The sequence below is a fragment of the Triticum aestivum genome, chromosome 2B, assembly GCF_018294505.1.
Source record: "Triticum aestivum cultivar Chinese Spring chromosome 2B, IWGSC CS RefSeq v2.1, whole genome shotgun sequence".
Taxonomy (NCBI): Eukaryota; Viridiplantae; Streptophyta; class Magnoliopsida; order Poales; family Poaceae; genus Triticum; species Triticum aestivum.
The window spans coordinates 166,600,887-166,619,255 of NC_057798.1; the positions used below are offsets into that span (position 1 = coordinate 166,600,887).

At 49.9% G+C, this 18,369-nt stretch overlaps 2 protein-coding genes and 3 non-coding genes across 6 annotated transcripts; all 5 read left to right on the forward strand.

Annotated features, from left to right (window-relative positions):
* Positions 1 to 9,981: 9,981 nt before the first annotated feature.
* LOC123044113 (transcription factor BHLH062) lies at positions 9,982 to 12,444 on the forward strand. 2 transcript variants are annotated; one of them, XM_044466754.1, is made up of 5 exons: positions 9,982 to 10,188; positions 10,282 to 10,373; positions 10,857 to 10,975; positions 11,375 to 11,502; positions 11,794 to 12,444. In XM_044466754.1, exons 2-5 carry the CDS (start codon positions 10,321 to 10,323, stop codon positions 12,274 to 12,276), a joined length of 783 nt encoding a protein of 260 aa, XP_044322689.1. In that variant the 5' UTR covers positions 9,982 to 10,188; positions 10,282 to 10,320; the 3' UTR covers positions 12,277 to 12,444. The 2 variants fall into 2 exon arrangements, with proteins under 2 accessions (XP_044322689.1, XP_044322690.1); XM_044466755.1 differs by having other exon boundaries at positions 10,019 to 10,188; positions 10,288 to 10,373.
* Positions 12,445 to 14,472: 2,028 nt separating this feature from the next.
* Positions 14,473 to 18,070, forward strand: LOC123044114 (40S ribosomal protein S9-2). Its single transcript, XM_044466756.1, has 3 exons — positions 14,473 to 14,647; positions 15,209 to 15,590; positions 17,600 to 18,070. The coding sequence occupies exons 1-3, from the start codon at positions 14,620 to 14,622 to the stop codon at positions 17,775 to 17,777; spliced, it is 588 nt and encodes a 195-aa protein (XP_044322691.1). The 5' UTR covers positions 14,473 to 14,619; the 3' UTR covers positions 17,778 to 18,070.
* LOC123047871 (small nucleolar RNA Z161/Z228) lies at positions 15,988 to 16,078 on the forward strand. Its single transcript, XR_006423182.1, has one exon. It is a non-coding gene; the product is annotated as a small nucleolar RNA Z161/Z228 (small nucleolar RNA).
* LOC123047870 (small nucleolar RNA Z161/Z228) lies at positions 16,859 to 16,947 on the forward strand. Its single transcript, XR_006423181.1, has one exon. It is a non-coding gene; the product is annotated as a small nucleolar RNA Z161/Z228 (small nucleolar RNA).
* Positions 17,181 to 17,265, forward strand: LOC123047872 (small nucleolar RNA Z162). The gene has a single exon (XR_006423183.1). It is a non-coding gene; the product is annotated as a small nucleolar RNA Z162 (small nucleolar RNA).
* Positions 18,071 to 18,369: the final 299 nt, after the last annotated feature.

The window sequence follows — 18,369 nt, forward strand, 5'->3', positions numbered from 1 at the left end:
TCCACCCCTCGCGACGCCGAGGACGCCGAGGTGGGGTCCCAGGAGGGGACCCGTCAGGAGGGTGAGGCTCCGGAGGTGCCACATGGCAACCTCCCGGACTTCGTACCGGACTCCGCCCTGGAACCCGTAGTGGTTCCGGAGTCCGGCAGGCAGCCCCTTCGTAAGAAGGGCAAGACCGTGGCACCGGCGGCCTCCGTCCAACCGGAGGCGCCGGACAACTTGTTGGAGGCACTCAACGGCGCTTCCATCGAGGAAGAACACCGCACTATCATGAGTGCGGTGATTCAGAAGGTTCAGCTCACCAAGAGCGGGCTGACCGAAGCCTGCAGCAGCCTTCTAACAGGCTTTGAGGTAAGAAGTTTTAAAATATGTAATGTAATACCGCATAGACAGTAGCCCCTGATGCTCGGTTCGGTGTTCGGAAAGAAAAGCCGGACTGAGGATCTAAAAAGATATACGCAGGAGTTCTAAAAATTATGTCAATATGGGATTGCAGGCTGCGCTGCTGACCTCTGCCGCATTGACTGCGGAGGTCGGTGCTTTGAAGCAGGACCTCGAGCGGACCGAGAACGAGCTCGGCCTTGCCAAGAAGCAGCTCGAGGACAAAGAAGGTGAGTAACACCGTATTAAATTTGTACCTTACAGAAAAGGATTTTGGTTGCAATAGAAATAACAAGGATAACGTGGGCACTGCAGGGGCCACGAACGAGGTGGCGACCCTAAAGGAGTCCGTGTCCACGGCTGAATGTAATGCGGCCGTGGAACGAGCGGAGCGAGAGAAGCAGGAGGCGCGGGTGGCGGAGGTGCGGCAAGAGCTCCAGGCTCTCATGGAAAAGCATGAGAGTTTGGAGCGCGACTTGAAGACTCGAGAGTTCGAGCTTGCCTCGGCTCTTGAGAGTGCCAAAGCCGCTAAGGCCGAGGAATGTAAGGCCCTCCAGGAGATTGAGGCGGTGAAGAAAATAGCGGCGGGTAAGGCATTTTTCATGCAAAGCAAGCATGTGAATGTGAATTACCTGTTACTTACCCGGATTCGGAGCTCTCCAGGAGCATTTGCAGATCTGCCTCGCAGTGTGTCCGATGCCGCCGCATTCTACCGGGCCGAGGAGGGGAGCTCAACAGAGAAGGTCTTCTGGTCTCAGTATGCTGAGGCCGGACATCCGGTGCCCCTTAGCGACCAGCTAAAGCAGCTGGTCGAGCTCCACAAGGTAGCCGAGCAGGCCATGAAGGGCCTCATAGTCCGGCTGTGGCCTAAAGAGGCCATGCCTGGGAGCTACTTCGGCCTCGTGCGGCGGCTGGTGGATGCATGCCCTTGGGTGGAAGTCATCAAGCGCTCCGCCTGCATTGAAGGTGCCCGTCGGGCCCTTGCCCGCGCAAAGGTGCACTGGGGCAGGCTGGATGCTGAGAGGCTTCTGACAGACGCGCCGCCGGCGGGCAAGGAGTATCGTACGCCCGAAATGTATTATAAGAGTGTCCTGAAGGGTGCCCGCAAGATTGCGGACGAGTGCCCCAAAGATGTAATATTTGAGTAGACTCGCAATGTGTTATCATGTGCACTGAAAACTTTGTTCATATGCGCTAAGCAACGCTTATTAATTTAAAATATTACCTTCTGTGCGGCCGTTTATCAAATCTGAGAGATGGCAAGTCGTCGGCTTCAGCCCCCATGCCACGAGTGCTGGGGTGTTCGGGATAAACTTGAGCGCTCTTGTTCCCATTTTTGGGTCCATCTAGGGAGGCGCGCAACACGACAAACAAGGCAAACGGACTTATAATGCTTGAACACTCTCACTTAGCCATAGAATTCTATAATTTTAAATTTCGGCGAAGCCCCTAGTGTTCGGAAGACCGAGTTCGGGGCGCTATCCACGCCTGGGCCGGACACAATCGGTTCCTCGCTCGAAGCGGCATAAGCCTTTAGGGACTCGAAAAGACCTCTCGAACAGCGACCAGCTCTCGCCTTATCATGACGGTCAGTTTTAGCTTTCTCCACTGAGGCGCTCGCCCAGCTCAACCGGGGCGCAATCGCAGTGGTTCTTCCAGTGCTACCTTAGCTGATAGAACGGAACGTAAGGTACCAAAACATGGAAGCCGGGCAAACCCAACTATTGACCCAAGACATGATTCGGAGCCGATGCATATAATGCTATAAGTTCGGGGTGCCGCACTTGTGAAAGTGTTCGGACTTATCACACCATAATGCGGGGAACATAAGCCCCTGGTGTATTCAGCCGTACCAAAGTGTACAGATGCAAAACGTCATAAATGAACATATATGTAAAAAAAGGAATGCAATTATAAGCGAAAAGTGATGCATTGTTTATTCAAGGAATTCTGCCATGAGTGCAGAACGATACAAATAGTGCGGTAAGCAAGGAATTGGACTATTAGACATGTCCCCCTCCAGGGGTAGGCTGCGGAATGGTGTATTTAACAGATTTAATGCTCATAATGGAGACCACCTGAGTGTTCGTCGTAGCCTTTGTCCTTCCCTGGCTGTTGCATCGTGAGTTCGGCAGATTCACCGCCGGACAGGGTCTCTGGTGAATGGAGTCCTGCGGATAAATAGAAAAAAAAGGAAAAAGAAAAGAGCGACACACTTGGGAGCCCCTGGTGTGGTTGAGCCGCACTCTGGGCCTGTCGTGGTCGTGCCCCTCCCCCTATGCCCATGGTATCTCCAGAGCGTAATGATGTACACGGAGGGCTAGTCTTGCAATCATGCAAGGGCTGGGGTTGGGGCTGCATTGCTACGCGTGCTCGGAACGTGCCAGATGGTCTTGATGTATGTTACTTCGGGCGCGTTTGGCTATGTCCGGCCGTTTAACGTCTGGACTCGAAAATTGCCTTAAGAGGCTGCTTTGTACTTCTGCCGCGAGAGCCGCTGTGTGTTCCTCCGTTCAGAGGGAGCGTTCAGTGTTTCCGTTGACCGTGATGACTCCACGAGGGCCTGGCATCTTGAGATTAAGGTATGCGTAATGCGGCACCGTGTTGAACTTCACAAACGTGGTTCGTCCAAGAAGAGCGTGATAGCCACTGCGGAACGGGACTATGTCGAAGATTAACTCCTCGCTTCGGAAATTATCCGGGGATCCGAAGACCACTTCCAGTGTGATTGAGCCTGTACAATTGGCCTCAACACCTGGTATGACGCCTTTGAAGGTCGTCTTTGTAGGTTTAATCCTTGAGGGGTCTATGCCCATCTTGCGCACTGTATCCTGATAAAGCAGGTTCAGGCTGCTGCCGCCGTCCATCAGGACTCTAGTGAGGTGAAATCCATCGACGATTGGGTCTAAGACCAATGCGGCGAACCCGCCATGGCGGATACTGGTGGGGTGGTCCCTTCGATCGAAAGTGATCGGGCAAGAGGACCATGGATTGAACTTCGGGGCGACTGGCTCCATCGCATATACGTCCCTAAGTGCACGCTTCCGCTCCCTCTTGGGTATGTGGGTTGCGTATATCATGTTTACCATCCGCACTTGTGGGGGGAAACCCTTCTGTCCTCTGCTGTTCGGCGGCCGGGTCTCTTCCTCGTCATTGCTATGCAGCCCTTGTCATTGTTTTCGGCAATTAACTTGCCGGCCTGCTTGAACACCCAACAATCCCTGTTGGTGTGGTTAGCTGGCTTTTCGGGGGTGCCATGTATCTGGCAAGAGCCGTCGAGTATTCGATCCAAATTGAACGGACCCGGAGTAGTTCTTTTAAATGGCTTTTTCCGCTGACCGGGTTTTGAGCCTCTGAATCCGGCATTAACTGCAGTATCCTCAGTGTTATCGCCGTTAACGCGGCGTTTGTTTTTGTTGCGACGCGACCTGCCATTGCGGTCCTTGTAGTCCGGACTGCCAGAATTTTTACTGAGGCTGTTACTGCGGGCTAGCCAGCTGTCCTCCCCCGCACAGAAGTGGGTCATGAGTGATGTGAGGGCTGCCATGGATTTCGGCTTTTCCTGTCCTAGGTGCCGGGCCAGCCACTCGTCGCGGATGTTATGTTTGAAGGCTGCGAGGCCTCTGCATCCGCACAGTCGACGATTTGATTTTTCTTTGTTAAGAACCGTGTCCAGAACTGTCTGGCCGATTCGTCTGGCTGCTGAATTATGTGGCTTAGGTCATCGGCGTCTGGTGGTCGCACATATGTGCCCTGGAAGTTGTCGAGAAATGCGGCTTCCAGGTCCTCCCAACACCCAATTGACTCTGCTGGCAAGCTATTAAGCCAATGCCGAGCTGGTCCTTTAAGCTTGAGTGGGAGATACTTGATGGCGTGGAGATCGTCACCGCGGGCCATATGGATATGAAGGAGATAATCTTCGATCCAAACCGCGGGGTCCGTTGTGCCATCATAGGATTCGATGTTCACGGGTTTAAACCCTTCAGGGATTTGATGATCCATTACTTCATCTGTGAAGCATAGTGGGTGTGCGGCGCCTCTGTACTGGGCAATATCACGACGTAGCTCAAGAGAGCTTTGTCTGCTATGTTCGGCCCGGCCGGAGTTGCTGTATCCGGCGCGATGGTAGTCGTCGTGGATCGTGGGGCGCCCACGTGATCCGTAGATAGATCTTGATTGTTTTGCCTTGTCCTCCAATACGTCTCGCAAGTCCGACGCATTCCCCCGCAGCTTCACGCTTTTCGAGCGGTGCTGGGGTATGGTTCTGGTGGAGGGCCTAGATGCCTCTCTGTCGCGGCCATGAGGTGGTCGGTCGACCGTATTGTGCGCTGGTGATGAAGGTTTGTATGCCTCCTCCTCTAATCGGGGGAGCAACTTGCGTTTTGGGTAGCTTTTGGAGGGGCGTTCATGTTCATGCTCTTCGGCTGCGAGGACCTCGGTCCATCTGTCGGCCAGCAGGTCTTGATCAGCTCGAAGCTGTTGCTGCTTTTTCTTTAGGCTGTTCGCCGTGGCCATTAGCCTGCGTTTAAAACGCTCTTATTCGACGGGGTCCTCTGGAATGACGAATTCGTCGTCGTTGAGGCTTGCCTCGTCTCCGGAGGGAGGCATGTAATTGTCATCCTCTATCTCCTCGTCTGCCGCCCTCTCTTGAGGGCTGGCTTCTCTGTCCTCCTGTGCTGAATCTTGCTGGAGGGGGTTGTCTTCGGCACTCTCTGGGGTGTTATTATCTCCGGTGCCTGAATCTCCATTCTTGCTGTGGCGGGATTTAGAGCGGCGCCGCTGACGTTGGCGCTTGGGCTGTTTCTTAGAGGAATCTGCCTCCGCTGCTTCTTCGCCATCCCCATCCTTTGGGATGTCCACCATGTATATGTCGTATGACGAGGTGGTCTTCCAGTGCCCCGTAGGCGCTGGTTCTTGATCGTCTCCGGCATCGTCGTCCATACCGTCAATGTCTTCGGAGTAGTAGTCTAGCATGTCGGTTAGGTCGTCGACAGTGGCTACAAAGTGGGTGGTGGGAGGGTTTTGAATTTCTTCGTCGTCCGCGTCCCAACCATCCTGACCGTAGTCCGGCCAGGGCTCTCCTGATAACGAGAGATACTTTAGCGAATTCAGGATGTCACCAAAGGGTGAGTGCTGAAAGATGTCCGCAGCGGTGAACTCCATGATCGGCGCCCAATCGGATTCGATTGGCAGGGGCGCATGAGGCTCGGAGTCCGGCGAGGAGTCCGGCACCTCGAAGTCACGGGTTTTGCAAAGGACAAGGTCAGTATTCGGCTCCATCGCCGTAGAAGTTGCAGCCCCCGAGGCGGTGTCCAGCCACCTGTCCTCGATCTGCGCGGTCGGCTCCGAACTATGGGTCGGAGCGGACTCATGTGCGGCCTACAGGGCACTGTCCGGTGACAGAGCTAAATCATGCCCACCGTGATAGTGCAGCGCGCTCGGTTGTGGCTCGAATCCATCAAAGATCAAGTCTCCACGGATGTCAGCCGTGAAGTTTAGGCTTCCAAACCTGACCTGATAGCCAGGGCGTAGCTTTCGATCTGCTCCAGATGGCCAAGCGAATTGGCCCGCAGTGCAAAGCCGCCGAACACGAAGACCTGTCCGGGGAGAAAAGTCTCACCCTAGACTGCATTGTTGTTGATTGAAGAAGCCATCAAGCCTATCGGTGACGACACAGAGGAACTCTCAATGAAAGCACCAATGTCGGTGTCAAAACCGGCGGATCTCGGGTAGGGGGTCCCAGACTATGCGTCTAGGCGGATGGTAACAGGAGACAAGGGACACGATGTTTTTACCCAGGTTCGGGCCCTCTCGATGGAGGTAAAACCCTACTCCTGCTTGATTGATATTGATGATATGGGTAGTACAAGAGTGGATCTACCACAAGATCAAGGAGGCTAAACCCTAGAAGCTAGCCTATGGTATGATTGTTGTAATGGTTGTTCGTCCTACGGACTAAAACCCTCCGGTTTATATAGACACCGGAGAGGGCTAGGGTTACACAGAGTCGGTTACAATGGTAGGAGATCTACATATCCGTATCACCAAACTTGCCTTCCACGCCAAGGAAAGTCCCATCCGGACACGGGACGAAGTCTTCAATCTTGTATCTTCATAGTCTTGGAGTCCGGCCGATGATGATAGTCCGGCTATCCGGACACCCCCTAGTCCAGGACTCCCTCAATGACTATTATCGTCCACAACTCACTTGTGTTCTAATCGTGCATATAACATCTACGCATAAACCTGGCTCGGATGCCACTGTTGGGGAACGCGGTAATTTCAAAAATTTCCTACGCACACTCAGATCATGGTGATGCATAGCAACGAGAGGGGAGGGTGTTGTCCACGTACCCTCATAGACCAAAAGCGGAAGCGTTATGACAACGCGGTTGATGTAGTCGTACATCTTCACGATCGACCAATCCTAGTACCGAATGTACGACACCTCCGCGATCTGCACACGTTCAGCTCGGTGACGTCCCACGAACTCATGATCCAGTAGAGTGTCGAGGGAGAGCTTCGTCAGCACGACAGCGTCATGACAGTGACGATGATGCTACGGATGCGGGGCTTCGCCTAAGCACCGCAACGATATGACCGAGGTGGATTATGGTGGAGGGGGCACCACACACGGCTAAGAGAGCAATGATCAACTTGTGTGTCTATGGGGTGCCCCCTTCCCCCGTATATAAAGGAGTGGAGGAGGGAGAGAGGGCCGGCCTCCTAGGCGCGCCCAAGGGGGAGTCCTACTCCCGGTGGGAGTAGGATTCCCCCTTCCCTAGTTGGGGTAGGAGAGGGAAGGAAGGGGGAGGAGGAGAGAAGGAAAGGGGGGCCGACCCCCCTCCCAATTAGGATTGGGCTTGGGGGGGCACCTTGGCCGCCTCCTCCTTTCCACTAAGGCCCAATAAGGCCCATTGACTCCCCGGGGGGTTCTGGTAACCTCCCTGTACTCCGGTAAATGCCCGAACACACTCGGAACTATTCCATTGTCCAAACATAGCCATCCAATATACCGATCTTTATTTCTCGACCATTTTGAGACTCCTCGTCATGTCTATGATCATATCTAGGACTCCAAACTAAACCCGGGCATGGGCAGCCCAGCCCGAGCCCAGCTCTAAAAACCCGGGCCGGGCTCGGGCTTTGTTTTGCAGCCCGAATGGTAGTTCGGGCCGGGCTCGGGCTTCTCTTTTTCTATTTTTTGGGCCGGGCTTGCACGTACACGTACTAAAAAACAGTGTTCAGGCCAGGCTTTCGGGCTTCGGGCTTGATTTCGGGCTGGGCTCGGGCTTGAAATCAGGGAGTATTTGGGGCTTCGGGCCGGGCTCGGGCTTGAGAAATGAAGGTCGGGCTTTTACAAGCCCGGCCCGAAACCCGGCCCGGCCCGACGTTTGCCCAGGTTTACTCCAAACTACCTTCGGTACATCAAAACACATAAACTCATAATACCGATCGTCACCGAATGTTAAGCGTGCGGACCCTACGGGTTCGAGAACTATGTAGATATGACCGAGACATGTCTCCAGCCAATAACCAATAGCGGAACCTGGATGCTCATATTGGCTCCCACATATTCTACAAAGATCTTTATCGGTCAAACCGCATAACAACATACGTTGTTCCCTTTGTCAACGGTATGTTATTTGCCCGAGATTCGATTGTCGGTATCTCAATACCTAGTTCTATCTCGTTACCGGTAAGTCTCTTTACTCGTTTCGTAATGCATCATCCCGTAACTAACTCATTAGTCACATTGCTTGCAAGGCTTATAGTGATGTGCATTACCGAGTGGGCCCAGAGATACCTCTACGACAATCATAGTGACAAATCCTAATATCGATCTATGCCAACTCAACAAACACCATCGGAGACACCAGTAGAGCACCTTTATAATCATCCAGTTACGTTGTGACGTTTGGTAGCACACAAAGTGTTCCTCCGGTATTCGGGAGTTGCATAATTTCATAGTCATGGGAACATGTATAAGTCATGAAGAAAGCAATAGCAACATACGAAACGATCAAGTGCTAAGCTAAGGGAATGGGTCAAGTCAATCACATCATTCTCTAATGATGTGATCCCATTTATCAAATGACAACTCATGTCCATGGCTAGGAAACTTAACCATCTTTGATTAACGAGCTAGTCAAGTAGAGGCATACTAGTGACACTCTGTTTGTCTATGTATTCACACATGTACTAAGTTTTCGGTTAATACAATTCTAGCATGAATAATAAACATTTACCATGATATAAGAAAATATATAAATAACAACTTTATTATTGCCTCTACGGCATATTTCCTTCAACCATGTCGAGCAGAATTAGCTTTGGCATGCATACCTTGGGGATGGGACCTTTCCAAGGCCGGATTGCCGATGCCGCCGTCCTCCGATGGACGACCCGCCGGATTAACTCCACCTTCTCCTCGGAGCGCAACCCCTGCCTCGCCGGGTCATCGGGCGGGACTACCGCATCGACGATCTCCGCGACTTCCTCCTCATCATACCCGGGGGCGAAAGCCTCGCAGATCACGTCGGACGGCGTTGGTGAGTACGCCACCGGCGATCCGCCTGGGCAAACCCCGTCCTCGTCGTCCTCTCCGTCGTCACTGTCCGCAAACGCCCAGAATCGTCCGCCTACCCTCCGCCGATCGACGGGGGCAGAGGCACGAGCAGGTGACGCCGTCGCTAGTCCTCCAGACAGTTGTCTCACCAGGAGGTACTCTGTTTGCTCATGTCAGCCTTTCACACACGTGCCATGATAACAACGATGCATGATGTCATAAAAAATTGATTGCATTGCACATGCAGATGAGTGGTGTGAAATGTAAACGATCTAGAAATGGTTGGGATGGTTGGCAAGGGAGAACATGGAGTTTCTTAGCTCGGGTTCAAATGAATCCGGATGAAAAGTAAAAATAAATAAACATCAAAAAATATTTTGAGTGCTTGCAAAGCTTTATCACGGAATTACATCCGTGAAAGTCATGGCAAAAAAATAAATAATTGATGCTCCGAAGATGCTACTTTTAAAAGCATTTTGAAGCATTGATTTTATCTTTTTTGTCAGGACTTCCACAAATGTGATATGGCGATGAAAATTTGCAAGCACTCGAAACATGATCCCCTGGAGCACGTTCATGAAAAATTACATCCGGTGCCATGAAAAAAGTTCAGTATTGTTTGATTTTTACTTTTGCGAGTTTACTGTTCTGGTCATGCTCGAGCGCAGATTAGGACTTCCGTAGTACTAATTCCTTTCTAGAAGTATTTTCTTTACCTTCCGTATATAAAATTCGCAATGGATCACGCGGCCGGACGCCACCAGGCACGCGCGAGCCCGTGGAGGGATCCAGGTCGGACTGGATAAACTAGGCGCTGGGCCAGCGACGCCACGCGCCCACCCGCCGCTGGGTCCAGAGGCTCGTGCCCACCATGGCACCGCGCCCGCCACGGCGCCGAGGTGGGAAGTCCACGCAGCAGCACGCGCGGCCGAACGGTGCCGCCCACGCGCCCCGCCCCATCGCCATCCCCCTCTCCCCGCCCCACGGTTCGGCTACGCTACACGACGTCCCCAATCACACGGCGGGTCGCTTTCTCCCTCCGCCCCCGGCTTCTCCCCGTTGGACGATCCGTCCGTCGTCCTCCCCCTACTTAGCTTCCCCCTCCCGTCTCTCCCCCCTTCCCTCCCACCCCTTTACCTCGTGCGATCACTGAGAACCATAGGTAGAAGAAACCCTCGAAGAGCAGCTCTTAGGCTCGCACTCTCGAATCCTAGCCCCCTTGTCCGCTTCAATTGGAGGTAATCCTCCTGATTTATTTGTTTCTTCATGTTCTTTCGTCTTGTTGCTGGGCGGGCCGGGGAGGCGGAGGAACTGATGGACCTTGGTTTTAGTCGCAGGGTGAGGGTACCGGGTCGAGCTTCTGGGCCAGCATGGTGCCCAGGGACATGGTGAATGCCCCCGCCGAAAGGCTGCACGTCCAAGGGTGAGTTCTGGGGCCTGCAATTGATTTATTTTTCAGTCTTGGGAAGAGGAGCAAGAAAATGAACTGGCCCGCAGATTGAATTCCGCAGCGATTTTCACCCTGTAGAATTAGTTCGAGCATGATCTTTTTTCAATAAAATCATCGCGGGTGTATATGGAAATACTGAAACCCATATGACTTCGTACTCAGCCTTGAAGTAAAGGAACCAACCAGAGTTTTTTAGCCCTAAACAACCATTGTTTCTGAAATTTTAAACTGCTTGCAAGTCGTAGCATCCATTCCATCGGTAATCTTGTCGCTGTGGAAGAGGTAATTCGGTGTGGCTTCTCGTCTTCTGATTTCATGCGCTACAAATTTAAATTCGTGCAATAGTGTTCACCCTGGTGTCTTATGATCCTGGGAACTCCTGCCAAGATAAAACTGTCTCATACAATTCTGATATCATCTGACTGATTCTTACACTGATGTTTGAACATTGTGCAGGTCTGTCGTGAACAAGAAGTGTGAGACGAAGGTGCCAAATAAAATCCACAAGTCGGAGAGGGAGAAGCGGAAGCGAGGCACGCAGAATGACCTCTTTAATGAGCTGGGAGCCATGCTAGGTTTGTGTATATCTTATCTTACTAGTACAAAGCAGCAAGCTGCAACAACATGATTTCTGGTGCCATTACCGCATTTGGAAGTTCCGTTATATGAGCTTGCCGAGTGGTTATCTCTATGTAAAATTTAGCATGCTGGTAGAGCTATTGGGTCATCGAAATGCTAGGCTGGTTTTATTAGGATAATAAAGCAAGATCACAGATTCAACATCTAGCAAATAGCTTGTATTCACACAATAGCCTGAGTTTTGACCTTTCACTATGCAAGGCAAATTTACATTGAGTGCATATATGTCATGACCTTCTCCCCATGTGTCTGATTAGTTTGTATCAAATCTACAGCCCCATCCTTTTGGATATGCATTTATACTTTCTAAATCAATGCAAACATCTCCTTTTCAGAACCAGACAGGCAGAACAACGGGAAGGCATGTGTATTGGGTGACACTACACGGATACTGAAGGATTTAGTTTCACAAGTGGAATCTCTTCGGAAGGAGAATAGCACACTGAAGAATGAATCTCACTATGTAAGACCTTTTGAATAGAGCAACTCTATTCAGTAATTTGATGATTTGTGTCTATTATATCATGGATATGAAAATGTAGTACATATTCTTGTGCCGAGATTCCTTTAGAATAGGAAACCAATCCCATCCGTTAACATTTATGGCTTCATGCCAAGTATATTTATGAACAAATAGGAACTATTCCAAGTAATTTATGCCAAGTAATTTACACTATTATCACTGCCCAGATAATACACTTCCCCAGCACTTCATCACTGATGCATTTCCTACTTTCCTCATGATATGAAACAGGTTGTGTTGGAGAGAAATGAACTGCGTGATGACAACAGCATGCTTCGCAATGAAATCCAGGAGCTTCAGAACAAGCTGAGAATGCGTCTGCAAAGCAACCCTATTTGGAGCCAGGATACTACTACAAGATCAGCCGTTGCAGTACCTTATCCCACAAGCGGAGTGTTCCCAGTACAGCATTCACCACATTCACCAGTCATCACCTCGACGGCACTTTCTCTGCAACCTGTAATCACTGAGCAATGCTATGCTGCCCCACTACGAGAGCTGCAGCTCTTCCCAGAAGTTTCACCTACATCCACTGAAGATAGCGAACTGTCACAAGACCAGTGGATTTCCAATAGTGTAACAAGGCCCCAGGCACGGTACCCAACACCAGCGGCGATGTCGCCAGTAAATGAGTTCCCAATCCTTCCAAGGATGGGAGAGGAGCAACAATATAGTAGTGGCACTAGTGAGGAAGACGGTCCACACAGGGTTTAAGTACATAACACAATTTGCTTCACCGTTTGAGAAGTTTCTGTAGTGTGAGTGGAGTGTGTTTCTCTGCAACAGATACATATGCAGACGTGCATGTAAACTCCAATCTGTCTCCGAATCTTGATCTTAACTGGTTAAATAGGTGATAATAAAAAATGCTTTACACCTGAATCTTGTATCTGATAACTGCACATGTATGGATAATGGATTGCTCTCAGCAAAAATCAGTATAGATGATGATACTGCTGTTAGTCACCTGGGCACAAGTACATTTTCGCATCGACAGTCCAACCTTGCGATCAGTTGGTGGTCGTTGCTTCAGTTCAGCAAGGTTAGATATTAGGAAGACACTTCAATGGAGCTGCAGCCCGCTTCTTTCCTGTCCATGTCCATTTTCTGCCCTTGTGAATCCCTGACCTGTGCTATTTCATCCCAACGGCCTTCCAATGCATATGCGTTCGACAGAAGAATGGTATCTGATGGATGGTAATTGCCCATGGCATCCAATCGTGCCTGCACCGTCCTCCCCAGCTCGACATTGCCATGAACTCTGCAGGCTGCAAGTAAAGTTCTCCACCCCACAGCATCGCCATGGGACGACAAACTTCTTATAAGCTCATACGCTTCATCCAATCGCCCTGCCTTTCCGAGGAGATCGATGATGCAGCCATAGTGTTCGGTGTGAGGAGATAGGCCATATTTCCGGACCATGCACTCGAAGTGCCTCTTCCCTTCAAACACTAACCCGCCATGGCTACAAGCATTCAGCACCGCAAGAAACGTAACCTCGTTAGGAGTGACACTGTCTTGTTGCATTGAGCGGAACAAGGATATCGCGGCATCAGACTGTCCATTAACCCCCAACCCCATGATCATCGCAGTCCATGCCATCACATCCCTGTCGCACATTGCGTAAAAGACTGCAATTGCCTCCTTTGGGTACCCACACTTGAAGTACATATCCACGAGCGATGTTCCTAGTGCAGTGTCAAGCTCAAGACCAAGCTCCAGCGCAAGCTCATGGATGCGACGACCGGGTACGATTGCCCCCGACGCTCCACACGCAGAGAGCAAACCCACAAGAGTCCCTGTGTTTGGTTTCAATCCCTCCTGTCTCATCCTATCCACCAATCCCATTGCCTCCTCAATCTGCCCGGCCTTTGCGCAGCTATCCACCATGCAATTATATAGAACCAAGTCCCTCCTCGTCGCATCTTCGAAGACCTTCTTTGCACATCCAATCTCCCCTTTCCTAGAATACATCCCCTCCAATGCTGCCGCCACCTTGACATCCTTGCAGAACCCTGTCTTGACGCTGAACCCATGCAGTGACTCTCCTTGCCACCCGCATGCAACCAAGGCGACAACCGCCGTCGCACTGACATCCACACCACAGCACATCATAGCGCTGAACATCTCCACCACCGCGCTGATCTCCCCGGCCCTGGCATAGCTCCCGATCATCGTGTTCCACGACACGGTGTCCCTCTCAGGTATTTCATCGAACATCCTCCGCGCGTCCCCCATGTTCCCAACGCAGCAGTAGAAGTGGCACAGCACGTTCCCCAGGCCCACGACGCCTAAGAACCCGTACCGCAGCACGAGCGCATGAACCTGCCGCCCGAGCGAGCCCGCCGCGTCATCGCCGGAGTTCTTGGCGCAGAGCGCGACGAGCGGCTGGAAGGCGAACTCGTCCAGCGCGGGGAGGCGCGCGCGCGCGGAGGCGAGGACGGCGAGGGACGCGGAGGCGGCCGAGGAGAAGGAGGGAGCCGCGGAGAGGGCGCGGAGGAGGGCCGTGTGGTGGTAGAGGGTGGGGCACGGAATGGCGGCGAAGAGCGAGAGCGCGTAGGGCAGCGGCGCGAGCGGGGAGGCGAGCAGCCTGGCCGTCGGGAGCGCGTGGTGCGGGAAGAGCGAGGCCTTGAGCATGGCCGCGTGGAGCTGGAGCAGGTGCGCCGGCCGCGTCGCCGACCTGAGCAGCGCCGTGATCGTGGTGACCAGCGGCTTCCCCGGCGACGGCGGCGGCATGGCGCTCGGCCGTCGCGCGCGCGGACGCGCGGTGAGGTGTTTTTTCCCCCCCTGTGAGTGCGCCCCGTTCGCTGCTTCGAGTTCACGGCCTTATTACGCGGGGTGGGCCGCGTGTGTCTGCCTCGCCGTTAAAGGCTCACTAGGGCTTGCATAAGCAAAGAGGGCCAAAGTCCAAAGCCCGGCCCATCAGACCGAACTAGGTTTAGCCCTCCCCTATATAATATCGCCTCGTCCTCTCGGCCGCCACTCTCCACCGATCCCCTCACCCCCACCGGCGGCGCACAGCCCGACGACCCGAGCGATCCTGCGGAGGCGGCAGCCATGGTGCACGTCAACTTCTACCGCAACTGTAAGGCCCCCTCTACGCACCCACCCATGTCGTCGTAATGCGCGCCGCGTATGCTGAACGGCGTCTCTCTCTCTGGGCCGATCCAAATTTGCTTTTCTAGTTTCATGAGGCAGCGTCTGTTGGTGTCTGTTATAGGATTGCAACAGCTTAGTTTCGTTCCCGTTTCTGGTTTTGATCGGATGAACTAGGCGATTTGTACCCAGTGGCGAAGAAGATTTGTAGACTAGCCTGGTACGGAGCAGATTTGGCTCTAAAACGAGAGATTTTGGTTATGATCTGATAACTAATTGAAATATATTTTCTCAAACTTGAGATTTCTGTTATCTTGTGACACTTCACTCGGTTTAGTCTAATGCGGCTTCCAGGACGTGTAGTTTAGAATTTGATGCGAGATAATTAGCACGAGCTGGCTTCTGATTCATAGTGTTTATCTCCTGCTTAACGGTTACGCGTTTAAGCCATGCCATTTCCACTTGAAATTTTACTGCGTTATGTGCTTGTGTTGTATCTGATTGTTCTTGTTGGCTGCTACAAGTATCTTACGATTTTGTTGTGGTGCAGATGGAAAGACCTTCAAGAAGCCAAGGCGTCCGTATGAGAAGGAGCGTCTTGACGCTGAGCTGAAGCTGGTTGGGGAGTACGGTCTGCGGGCCAAGCGTGAGCTCTATCGTGTGCAGTATGCCCTCAGCCGCATCCGAAATGCTGCCAGGGAGCTGCTCACTCTGGATGAGAAGAACCCCCGCCGTATCTTTGAGGGTGCGGCTCTCCTCCGCCGCATGAACCGCTACGGTCTTCTCACTGAGGAACAGAACAAGCTTGATTACGTGCTTGCCCTCACTGTTGACAACTTCCTCCAGCGCCGTCTCCAGACCATCGTCTTCAAGAATGGCATGGCCAAGTCAATCCATCATGCGCGTGTCCTTATCAGACAGCGCCACATCAGGTTAGCCATCGACACTCGCCCATCTCTTTTATGCATGTTGAAATTTACAGGGCTACTAGTTGATCCTGTCATGGAATATCATTCAGTACTCACCTGGGAATCAGTAATCCACAATGAGATCTGTACCTATGTTGTTGTAGCCAACAGTTTTGTGCTTCACTATAATATCGTGATAGGTCATATGCAGAAGTAATGTTTGGATGTGCTTTGGTAATTTAGATTGTACTCCCATAATTAAGTCCTTTTTTTACACTGTGCTAGTGCCAAAAAAACGTCTTACATTATGGGACGGCGGGAGTAGTTATCTATATTTTGTTGCTGATATTGTTATATATTTTTTGGCTGGTGGATCTCTACTGATTGTAGAACACATGACTTGTGCCTATTCATTTTGGATGGGGCATATGATGAGAAACTGTATGCAAACTCATGACGGTCGTCTAAGATACTTTGTGTATAATGTTGCAATCATATTTTCTCTTGATGTCACTTGCTTGTCTTGCTGTAATCATGTCCTTGTATAATTTTAAGCTTTGCAATCTTATAATGGAAAAATAATGCAATCTAAAAATTTCCGAGTTTCAGAATGTCTGTTCAAATCTGGTAAGGTTGTGGTTGGTTTACTCTTCCACGGTTTAGTTGCTAATATATCTATTTGGGCTTCTTATTTGAGTGGATAGATCATAACATTACACACAGTGTCCTGTTAATATTAAGTCTAATAATTGTTGTAGATCTTTCTGTTGCTAACTTGTTATGTCCTTGTCATTCTGAGTGCTCTATTTGGCTGCTAAGCTCTTTATTTTGTCTGATATTTTGTTTTCTTCTTCTTCAGCTTGATAGCTTCATTTTCTGTTGGTTAGTTGACTTCATATACCAGCCTTTTCTTTTTCTGCTGTCAACATGAAGCAACTGGCTCTGAATCAGTTAACTTTTGTGAATGAACATGCCTGGTTAACCTTGGCTTAAAATATGTTTATTTATATTTCTGAATTGCCATTTGTTGATCTGAACTTGTAAATCCCTTGTTGCTCTTAAAGGTTTGAACAACATGATTTTCCTTGTTTTTGTTTATTGATATTCATCACTCTTGAACCAATCCTTGTAAACTGTAGTAGTGGCAGACCTGAAGATGATGATTTATAGATCATGCTTGATAGTTGTGAGGTTGCCCATGCCTGTAGGTTTATATTATGCAGTTTGTTTCCAGTTTTTTTGCCGATATTTGTACATTTTTGGCTGGTCGATATATACTGATTGAAGGATACGGGACATATGATGAGAAACTTATGTCACTCACGACGGTCGTCTGAGACACTTTGTGTGTAATGTTGCAATCAAATATTCTCTGATGTCCTTGCTTTTTCATCTTTGCAATCTTATTCTGGAAAATTATTTCAATCTGAAATTCTCTGTTTCAGAATCTCTATTCAAATTTATGAAGGTTATAGGTGAACTCTTCCATGGCTTATTTGCTAATATATCTTTTTTGGGCAATCTTCTTTTGAGTGGATTGATCAGTGCTTAGGGAGTTATTTTTCATATCAACTCTTTTGTAGTTCTGTTAAAATATCCACAGTACATGTTTTTTATGGCACAATGAGGAGTTAATATATCTCTCTACTGAGGTTGGAAGACCAATGACTCTTTATGTCCTTTTCATTCTGAGTGCCCTATTTTGCTGCAAACCTCTTTATTTTGATTGATATATGCTGTTTTCTTCTTCAGCTTAATTTTGTGTTGGTCTTTGTCTACCAGCCTTTTCATTTTCTTCTCTGAACAGTTAGCTTTTGTGAATGAACACGTCTGGGTAACCTTGTCTTAAATTTTGTTTGTTGGTATTCTGAATTTCTAGTTAAACTTCTAACTCACCTGGTTTGAACAGCATAATTTCCTTGTTTTAGTTAAACAATTTCATAACTCTTGTCTTGAGGTCCTTGTATACTGTAGATGTGAGGCATATCATATATAATGATCAGCATCTGACTGTTGTATATGTTTCTCCACAGGGTTGGAAAGCAGCTCGTCAACATTCCTTCTTTCATGGTGAGGGTGGACACTGAGAAACACGTCGACTTCTCGCTCACCAGCCCCCTTGGTGGTGGCCAACCTGGAAGAGTGAAGCGGAAGAACCAGAAGAAGGCCTCAGGTGGTGGTGGTGATGACGGCGAGGAGGAGGAAGACTAAGCGCTCAGCCTCGACCCGCATAACTTCCGTTGCAGAAATGTTGAGATTGCCTTGTGGATCTTGCAACGGGAAATGATTCAAACTTTGGTTCGTTCTTAGAAACTTAGTGGTGTAGAGCTTTCGTTGCTTCAGAATCATTTGGCTATCGATTCTAAAATTAAACTTATGTTTGTTGGTTTTGCTTGGTTAGTGACTACCGAGCAGAAGAAGTGAACTCAGTGATGCTGCTTCGTTTTTTGTGAACCAAACGTATCTTGTTATTGATTTTACAGGCCTGGTTCTGAGTTAGTTTACTCTGCATGAAGTGTTGTCCTTACTGTTTTTCTGTTTTGTCTGATCGGTTAAGTTGGTGACAGTTTCGAGTGTGTCGACCGAATGATACCCTTTCCCTGTCTAATTACAATTGTAGTATTAGTAACAAATTTGAACTGTATTGTGGAAATGGGAATGAGGCCCCTGAGGAATTTGTTTTGGTTTTTTTAAGCAGCTTCAAGTTTGCCGGAATTTTAAAAAAGAGGCTGACCAAGCTGCCTTAGGCGAAAAATTCCTAGGATACAATATTGTAGCTTGAACCCACACCTTAGTGATCCTA

Excerpts from the sequence above, each read along its gene's own strand:
- LOC123044113 (XM_044466754.1), top strand. The coding sequence starts at position 10,321 with ATGGTGCCCAGGGACATGGTGAATGCCCCCGCCGAAAGGCTGCACGTC. Across the intron at positions 10,374-10,856 it reads GAAAGGCTGCACGTCCAAGG|GTCTGTCGTGAACAAGAAGT; the intron begins GTGAGTTCTGGG and ends AACATTGTGCAG. Across the intron at positions 10,976-11,374 it reads TGAGCTGGGAGCCATGCTAG|AACCAGACAGGCAGAACAAC; the intron begins GTTTGTGTATAT and ends TCTCCTTTTCAG.
- LOC123044114 (XM_044466756.1), top strand. The coding sequence starts at position 14,620 with ATGGTGCACGTCAACTTCTACCGCAACT. Across the intron at positions 14,648-15,208 it reads CGTCAACTTCTACCGCAACT|ATGGAAAGACCTTCAAGAAG; the intron begins GTAAGGCCCCCT and ends GTTGTGGTGCAG. Across the intron at positions 15,591-17,599 it reads ATCAGACAGCGCCACATCAG|GGTTGGAAAGCAGCTCGTCA; the intron begins GTTAGCCATCGA and ends GTTTCTCCACAG.